This window comes from Arachis ipaensis, chromosome B08, assembly GCF_000816755.2.
Source record: "Arachis ipaensis cultivar K30076 chromosome B08, Araip1.1, whole genome shotgun sequence".
Taxonomy (NCBI): Eukaryota; Viridiplantae; Streptophyta; class Magnoliopsida; order Fabales; family Fabaceae; genus Arachis; species Arachis ipaensis.
The window spans coordinates 7,399,816-7,409,355 of NC_029792.2; the positions used below are offsets into that span (position 1 = coordinate 7,399,816).

General features: G+C 32.7%; 2 protein-coding genes across 2 annotated transcripts; one reads left to right on the forward strand and one right to left on the reverse strand.

Annotated features, from left to right (window-relative positions):
* Positions 1,555 to 3,421, forward strand: LOC107613819 (peroxidase 3). The gene is made up of 4 exons (XM_016315980.2): positions 1,555 to 1,901; positions 1,980 to 2,168; positions 2,238 to 2,400; positions 2,651 to 3,421. Exons 1-4 carry the CDS (start codon positions 1,686 to 1,688, stop codon positions 3,064 to 3,066), a joined length of 984 nt encoding a protein of 327 aa, XP_016171466.1. The 5' UTR covers positions 1,555 to 1,685; the 3' UTR covers positions 3,067 to 3,421.
* LOC107613919 (histone-lysine N-methyltransferase ATXR2) lies at positions 5,091 to 9,281 on the reverse strand. The gene is made up of 15 exons (XM_016316114.2): positions 9,050 to 9,281; positions 8,887 to 8,962; positions 8,657 to 8,742; positions 8,193 to 8,542; positions 7,782 to 7,894; positions 7,636 to 7,667; positions 7,358 to 7,509; positions 6,883 to 6,970; positions 6,736 to 6,784; positions 6,576 to 6,630; positions 6,316 to 6,385; positions 6,154 to 6,223; positions 5,980 to 6,056; positions 5,854 to 5,910; positions 5,091 to 5,450 (listed from the first exon to the last, which is right to left on the reverse strand). Exons 1-15 carry the CDS (start codon positions 9,134 to 9,136, stop codon positions 5,340 to 5,342), a joined length of 1,473 nt encoding a protein of 490 aa, XP_016171600.1. The 5' UTR covers positions 9,137 to 9,281; the 3' UTR covers positions 5,091 to 5,339.

Genomic DNA, 9,540 nt, shown 5'->3' on the forward strand with positions numbered 1-9,540 from the left:
TTGAAGAATATATATATATATATAATTATAATATTTTAAAAAATATTATTAAAATAATATTTTTTAAAAAGAATTATTTAAAAAAATATTACTAAATTATATAAAAAAATAGTTATGTAATTATTAGCATAGACATACACATACTCATATATATATATGGGGCTGCTATCTCATCAATATGTGACGATATTAAAGTGAACGTGCATAACACAATGGATTGGAACGAAGTCTGAGATAGTAGTGTACGATCGGAGCAGGTATAAGTCAACTATTTTATTCATCAATTTGTGTCATCGCTACTAGCATGAGTTGGAATTGAATTTGTGGATTGAATATATTTCGCCAGCGAATCATTGTGGTCTTGTGGATTATACAACTTTATCAAAATATATGGTCCAAATTAAAGATGGTTTGCCAATGAGCCATAGCTCACACGGCATTCCGCCCCTTCCTCATCTCAAAGGTCTCGGGTTCGAGTCCTATCAGCTGCAACCGAGAAGAAAAAAATTGGTAAGTATATGAGGAGTGTGTGGGTGTGTAATGTGTACCTAGGATTGGGGGTTTTCCATTTGAACTATAACTCATTGGCAGATATTAGTTGTTAATATGCTAGATATTAGTTAAATTTAGCCTAGCTACTTTTATATTTGTTTGGGCCGCTACACTCACTATAACATTCTTTTTAAGAAAGGTTAGTGTTATAATTATAAAAGATCTACTATCACATTTTATTACAATCTAAATTTGAAAAAAAAAATTCTCTGTAAATATTAAAATTCAATCGGTATGAATTTGTGTATATTTATACATGATATATTTTTTCAACAAAAAAATTAACCAACAGAAATAACATACTAATCAAATTTTTCATAAACATAATAATTAAACTTTTCATGAATCCTGAATACGTATATTTATATGGTGAATGTCTCATTAATAACTAATATTTTGTTTCTATAATTCTATGTAATAAGATTGTTTTAAGATATAATTTATCTAAGTATGCTATGAGTATATAAAAAGATCAATCATCAAATTAGTCATTTGTACAGAATATATGTTAAAATATAAAATATATATTAAAAATGAGTTATACAACATATATATTTAAATAAAAATATAAAATAATTAATTTAATAGCTAATTTTTTTTTGTGCACATAACATTTAACTAATTTTTGTAATTCATCATACATCAATTACTAAAATTTAACCTAATGAAACCCAATTGAGAGTTGAAATTAGTTGAAGTTGGGTTAATTCTAGATACCCCTTATTTAAGCAAAAGAAAAAGAAGAAATAGACGTGTATTGAAGCTTTTAGAAAGCAATTATTTTAGAACTTATTACACTTGTCGTATAAGGGTACGCAACAAACTAAGTTGTTATTAGACTAGTTACAATTATTATATGATAAAGTAGAATTAGTAATATAGTATAGTATGATCCTGTTGCACATGTTAGTTAGATGCATGGACCATCTCTGATTTTCTTTCTCTTGTTTTCTTGTAGAGTACCCTCAACCTAAGTGCACTATATAAATCACTAGCCACACACTGTTGTGGAAAGGAACATAAGAGATTTAATTTCCTCTTTGCTAATAATTAGTGTATCTTAATCTTAGTGCTTATATATATAAATATATAGTTAGTTAATTATATTGCTACTAAGATCTTTGGAAATAATAATGGCAAGGAAATTAGGGTACTTGAGATTTTTTATTGTTTGTGTGATAGCATCAATTGTTGCAACAACACATGCTCAATTGCAGCTTGGTTTCTATGCTAAAAGCTGCCCAAAAGCTGAGAAGATTGTTTCTGATTTTGTGAATGAGCACATCCACAATGCTCCTTCACTTGCAGCTGCATTAATAAGAATGCATTTTCATGATTGTTTTGTCAGGGTAATTAGTTGGTTATTTAATTAAGTAATTACTAATTAGCTTGTTGTGTTTTAAAATAACCTGAGTTTTAATTTTCAGGGGTGTGATGGATCAGTGCTTCTGAACAACACAAACCAGCAAGCTGAGAAGAATGCTCCACCAAACTTGACAGTGAGAGGGTTTGACTTCATTGAGAGAATAAAGAGCCTTGTGGAAGCTGCATGCCCTGGTGTTGTTTCTTGTGCTGATATCTTAACTTTGGCTGCCAGAGACTCCATTGTTGCCACTGTGAGTACATCAACATAATAATCATTCATCAACACTAATATTATATAATTAACATGGGATTTTCTTCAGGGTGGACCCTTCTGGCAAGTTCCAACAGGTAGAAGGGATGGTTTAGTTTCTAATTTGTCAGAATCCACAAGAAACATTCCTACTCCATTTGATAACTTCACCACCCTGCAAACTAAGTTTAACAATGCTGGACTTGATCTCAATGACTTAGTCATTCTATCTGGTATTTACATTATTCAATCACAGCTTTTTGTAGAATTGTTTCTTACTCGCATGCAGTTTGTCTTCGTATATAGTTGATAGTTGAGAATTATTAGATAATTTGATATGTTTGACTAAATTATCATTTAATCGTTCTTAACTATCAATTTCACATAAAGACAACTGCATGCATGCGAGTTTTCACCAAATATGACACATAAGAATGTGACAGCTAAAATGATGAATATATGAAACTTTGTGGTTTTGTAAAGGTGCACACACAATTGGAGTGTCTCACTGCTCAACAATCAGCAACCGTTTGTACAACTTCACTGGGAAGTTAGATGAAGACCCTGCACTAGACAGTGAGTATGCACAAAATCTGAAGAAATTCAAGTGCAAGAGCATCAATGACAACACCACTTTGATTGAGATGGACCCTGGTAGCCGCAAGACCTTTGATCTTGGTTACTATAACCAAGTTGTTAAGAGAAGAGGCCTATTCACTTCAGATTCTCAGTTGTTGGTCAACAGTGTTACAAACTCTCTGGTGAACCAATTGCTTCAAGGGTCACTTCGGAATTTCCATGCTCAATTTGCAATATCTATGGAGAAAATGGGAAGAATTAATGTCAAGACAGGGACACAAGGTGAAATCAGGAAGCAATGTGCATTGGTAAATAGCTAAGAGTAATTAATGTTTTTTTTTTTTTTTTGACAATGGATTTGTGTCATGGTATTATTACTATATTTTGTCCTTTTTTGTTGGCTTATTTTATGCTATGCTGTAGGGTGTACTATTTCATAGGAGACCATATGGTGAGGGTGTTTCTTTATGTGTTGGAATAAGTGGGTTCCATTTTCATAATTTTGTTTTGTTCTTATTTTATAGTTTGAATGGTAGGGGAAGGTTAATGCTCTTGCTGCAATAAGGATAAGTGAGAGAGGAATTGTTGTGTTTCCCATGTTCATGTATAAGATGGAACCTGTTAATTAATTTTATCCTTTTTCTGTACTTGTAATTCAATTCATTTTTCTCTTAATCAAGTGTTATTCTTCTTTATTATTATATAAATAAAATTATGCTAAAGTCATAATTTAGTTCATGATGTTATAGTTGTAAATTTGTAACTGAGTTTCTTAAATTAATTATATTATTTTATTTAGGTTCTGAATTTTAAAATTAGCACCAATTCAGTATTGCTAAAGATTATAAGATTATCCTTCGAAAATTTTAAAATACAATAACAATAACAACAAAGTCTTATCCCATTAGATAAAATCAACTACATGAATCAAATAACAGTATTAAATTCTATAATGTATTATGTTTATAATGAAACAATTTGCATATAAATCTTGTTTGACTGTCTCATGTATGGTTTTGTTGAGTTTTTTTTTTCCGCTTATTATTTCTCCTTCATTTTATCCACCTTTCTTACGTTAAAAGGGATAGGTAAAATAGAGGGTTTATTATGAGTTTTCACTTTTCTCACTTCTAGTCCACTCTTTTTTGTCAATGGTCTAGCCCACTCTAAATTGCTAGAATGGCCCACATAGGATATCCATAAGCCCATAACAAACCCAGACAAAATAAAACAGGTCGTCGTATTAATTTTCCTAGATATCTTATCACCTCTCACTTTTTATCTATTGGTGCTAGGGTGGCAAACAGGTCTAAATCCGCTGGGCTGACCCACATAACCCGTTAAAAAAGCGAACAGAAAAATTAGGACTGTCAAATAGCAAAAGCCCGCTTAATCCGCACCGCTTAAACCGTGGACTTTGGCGGGGTGGGCTTTTCCGCTGGGTTTAGTATTTTTTTAGTAAGGGATATTTTTACAATTTTTTTGCCAAAACCCAAATTTTCCACAACCCAACTTATAAGAGAATGAAGATGAAAATTGAGTATTTTAGATTATGTTTATTTTGTTTTAGAGACAATATTTATAATTATATTTTGGATTATGTTTATTTTGTTTTGGGAACAATATTTATAATTACAAAAATTTTAGTGTTTGTGAATATAAAAATTATAATTTGTTTATACCTTTAAAAATTATAATAGTTAAAAGTAAAAAACAGAAGCGATCTTTTTTATACCTTTATATATATTATTTAATAATAATAAATTTTTTATGCCTTTATATATATTATTTAATAGTTAAAAAAATATTTGGCGGGCTTAGCCAGCCGACCCGCCATTAGGCGAGGCGGGGTGGAATTCTAGGACTGCCTCATTAGGCAGGGCAGAGCGGACCAGCCTGTCAAAAGGCAGGCTTCTAGTGAGGCGGGCTTCCCCGCTTGCCACCCCTAGTTGGTGCAACCGAAGGTATCAGATTGTTTCCAAAGTTTCCTACGGAACACTTTCCTTATTTGTTCTTATTCTCACTGTTTCTTATTTTTCTTTCAATAAAACACAATCAATCTGAATTCTGAACCTATCCGGGCAGAATTGCTTTTCTTTTAGTTTACAGGTTTTATTATTTTTTTTTTAATTTTTAGCTTGAAAAAGATTGGGCTAATGATGCTACCTTCAATTATCTTAGCGGATTTCAATCAGATTTCTACCATGATCTAATTGCTACACACACTGAAGCCCTTTCCCTTCATTTTCCAATCTCAAATTCCATGCCTATTATTGCTTTTCTTTTCTTATATTAAGTAATAATTAGTAATAATATTACCTTAATGATAGGATGAAGACACTTATGAGTAATAAATTAATAATATATCTCATATATGGTTACCTTCTATATGAATAAAATATCATATGCAAAAATTTTAAATAAACTAATCTCAGAAGTATAGGACATCATAAGTGAAGCACACACAGTTCATGTGAAATTATGGAAATATAGAGGTAGAAAAAGAAGAAACACAGTTCAATTTAACCCCTTCTCTTTCCTTCCTTTGAGTTTTAACTTTGTGCATAACTTTTTGAATCAAGTGTTTTGGTAATTATGGCTCTTCTTCAATGCATTTTGGACACCTGCATCTAAAACCATAGTCTGCAAGGGATGCTTGTCTCTCTTCAAAAGGAAGGTCTTCATCAACATATGAGATAGTTATCTGAAAATTTTCCTAAATGTTAATTAGTTATCTATATATTTGGAAATATTATATAGTATGGTGAGATTTGGCCTTTCTACCAAAGTCTCACCTTTTCCAAACCTTATTATCAAAATGTCATCTTTTTGTAACTAATTACTTAGATGCCATCTTTTTACCACAGTCACAACTGATTTGCTATTTCATTTTTAATTATGATTGTTTATAGTAATATTCAGGGTGACATTTGAGTAATTAGTTTCAAAAGAGTGATATTTTGGCAATAAGTTTTGAAAAAGGTGGCACATTGGTGAAAAATCACAAGATTCCTTATGTGCTGTAAAACCAAACTCCTCAGTAAAATCATTTAGTTTGGAAGAATTCTTGGACAATTGTAGATAATGGCAAAAAGTTATGAACCAACCTCTTCTCCTTTTCGAATCGGCCTTACTGCGATTATGGTTGCTTGGCCATCCCTATCCTGCATACAAAAAGATTAGGACTTCAAATTAAACCAGGTACCGATTGACTTAGTTCGAAACCAACGTACCTCGTCTCTCTTGAAGGCTTTGGCATTAGGACTACAGGAATGGTTCATGCAGCTTTGCAAAGGAAAAAAAGCAGTTCCTACAGTAAAATTTAAAAGGATTCAGGTATAATTACAAATAAAACTGCATAATTCCAATAATCAGTAGGCTAACACTAACTGTGATTCATTCATTACCTTGGCAACAAACAGAATAGTCTTCACCAAGAGCATCTAAAATTGGTTGTGTAATTTTCTCAGCTTCTTCCTACCATTAACAATGACGAGGAAAGGAATTGAGTCAAAAGAGTTTCTTTCTTTGGAGATAAAGTAGAAAAGTAATTTGAACAAAATTCTAACCTTATCAGGATTTTTCAGATCATCAATGTATAAAAAGTAATCCTCCACAGGAGAAGCTACAACCAAATCACTGGAAAATATAAACCAAGGATTAATACACCGGTTAGTTCAATCCAAAATTTCAATTTCAGTTTCAATTATCACGTCTAGTCCCCTTCGATGGCCATATCACGATATTCAAGCATTATGCTAACAGAAATAGAAATAGAAATAACAATATATGGCTAAACAGAATAAAGCACAATACAGAAAACTCTTACAGATTATTCTGTTCGAACATGCCAATGATGTGTCCATAGATATCAAGGGAGAATACTAGAAATTGTCAAGGAATTCAAGATAAGTCTCCAACAAAATGATGAAGTAGTCTTCATCATACACATGAATGAATGTATCAATAAAAAGCATTTGTAAGGATACATGGCTCACACTCTTTGTCAAATATAGCTTTCTTAAGAAGTTGGAGAGACTGAAATATTATTCAATAAGCAGAAAATCAGGTATGGCATCAAATCAGCAAAAACATAATTTCATGTCATGCACAATCATACATCTGAAGAACCTCACCTTGAATGCCAATTCTTTTATTTGCATCCTGAACGAATCTTCATCTGAAGAATCAATATCATCTGGCAATGCAACACAATCCCACCACCTACAAACAATTTGAAGTTACTACCTCTTTCATAATTCAAAGGCATCTTAAATTATTTGTACAATTTCAAAGTATGGTTTGGTAACTATAACAAAATAACGAATTTAATTTTCTTAGTAAGAAGTTTTGTAAGAGATGTAGTCCACTCTCTAAATAGTTTGATAAATCATAAAACGGATAGCTTGACAAAAGCAAAGAGAAAATTGGTGAAATGTTTCAATTTCAACAACCATGCCACATAAGTAACGTAGTGCAAATCAAACATATAAGATAAACATTAAAGACTTGAAACAGAACACTGTCCCAAGATATAACATCTGCACCATAAAAGCACAAACACCGTCTATTTTGGCTTCATTTAAGCAGGTAAAACCAGCCAGTAACTACCTTCTCTTGTGTCCCATTGATATAGGCCTCCAAGCTTCCAAAAGAAGAGAGGCATTATAGCTGTTTGAATCACCAGAAGTATCATATTTCATTTTCCCTTCATGACAGTTTGCTTTTAACTTGCGGTATCTTAATATGGTAAAACAAATAGCCTAGTCACAAAATCCAACCAGGCTTCCGGTCAGATAAATCATAAATGTTGTGGCTGCAGAGATTGATGAAAACAGCTCGTTCGAAAAGTAACAAATCAAGAAATTCAGTGCAAAACTGAAACGTACCTTTGCGGCAAGGATGAATATATCATTTGTTTCTGGGGGAAAAGGGAAGACCAATGGTAAATAAACAGGAACATAAAGAAAATAATATATTCTGAAGAAATTTAGATTGTTAAAAATCATTGATTTCCAAACGGAAAGAATCTTACCATTAGCATGTTTATTGAATTTAAGAAGTGCCTCCCTATGAGCGGGATCAGACCTCTCGCCAGTGCAGAGTAAAGAATGCGAAGATTCCCAGTCAGCCTCTGCACATGATGTGCTACAGGCATTGACAACATCATCAAAACAGATTATTCCAAAGCACAATCCAGAAAGAACAATTTGCAAGAACAGGAGCATGGGTTGATTTTTTCATAGTCTCCAGCCGAAGATAGAAATAGTGGCATTGTGTAGCCTTCTCATTGTACTGTTGTTTTAGAACTCAAGTTAACATACATTATTTACAAAAATTTTCACAAGACTTTCACAGCACTCATTTACTTCTATTCCCAAGTAGGAAAAATTACAAAACAAAAGCATTATACACCCTACATCATTTCAAACAGCTACAACCTTACCTGCAATAGTAAGCTTCTCCACAGCCGCCCAGGCATGGAACCGCCGATGGCAACGAGAACTCCTTAGAGAAAGGCAAATTCAGTTGGCCATTCATTAAAGATTCCACAACACCTTCAGGAAGAGGATTTTTATCTTTGGAACTGCCGGAACCACATTGATGAGTTCCCTGATCCTCATCTTCAGATGATGAATCCATCTCATGGAAGTTTTTTGACAAGCTCGAAGAGCTTCCGACATCACATCCATGACTCTCAGAATCCCTTAATCCCTGCAGGTAAAGCCTCCTTCCAATTTGAAGCTCTATGGAACCAATAAAACGAAAGCAGAAGCTACATACAAAACAATCAATCTGCAAAGTAGTTCATACACACAAAAGAACACAAGAGAAAGAAGAATAAGTCTTAATAAACCTAAACAAGCAAGACCAAGATAAATACAGAAGTAAATTAAGAAAAGCAAAAACCTTGTTGAATGAGTGTTGAGACCCCACAAGCATTTGGTCCCTGAGAACAAGGTCCCCATCAGAGAAGTCCATGGCAGCAAATACCCCTGTTGATCACAAGTTGCAGAATAGACACACACACACACCCCCCACAGCAACACAAATAATAAAAAGTTGTTGAGACACACCCCATTTGAGAAGAATTAACATACATACATACATATATAGTATACTACACAAAAGAATAGTACCTTTGCCAAAGTTAGCATCTTGTTTGACAGTGATGGAACTGTAGTGCCTTGCAGACAAAAGGGTATTATAATATTCCTGTGATAAACAAAAAGAAGCAATAAGATGGAGAGAGCAAAATAAAAAAAGCAGAGAAGTAAGTTGAAAATTTGAGGGAGAGAGTGCCTGAAGTTGAAGAGTGGAGGGAGGAGAGAGAAGAGCAGAGATTTGAGTTTGGCAACTGGAATCGATTGGACAAATGGGTTCCTCCATTGAATGAAATGCCACCAAACACAAACTCGAATTCAGAGTCCAGAAGCACCAACGTTAATGGGAGAGTGACGGCGCCCAGAAACACAAACCAACTTATGAATCGTTTATTATTTATTTATTTTTGTTCTGAAAAATTCATTCACATAAATCCCCTCTAAAATAATAGTTTTTTAGTCAACAAAATAATACAAAAATAAAAATATGAAAAATGAATTATATGTATTCAATTAATATCTCAATAAATTAAGACAACACCACCAACTAATATTTATATTTTTTTAAAGGAATATAGGTTTTCTAGGAAAGAAAAGTTAGAAAAAAAAACCAAATTACTTATTTTGATAGTCCAACACAAGTAAAATGTTTGGTAACTAATATTTTTCTCTTATATATTTATTTTATTT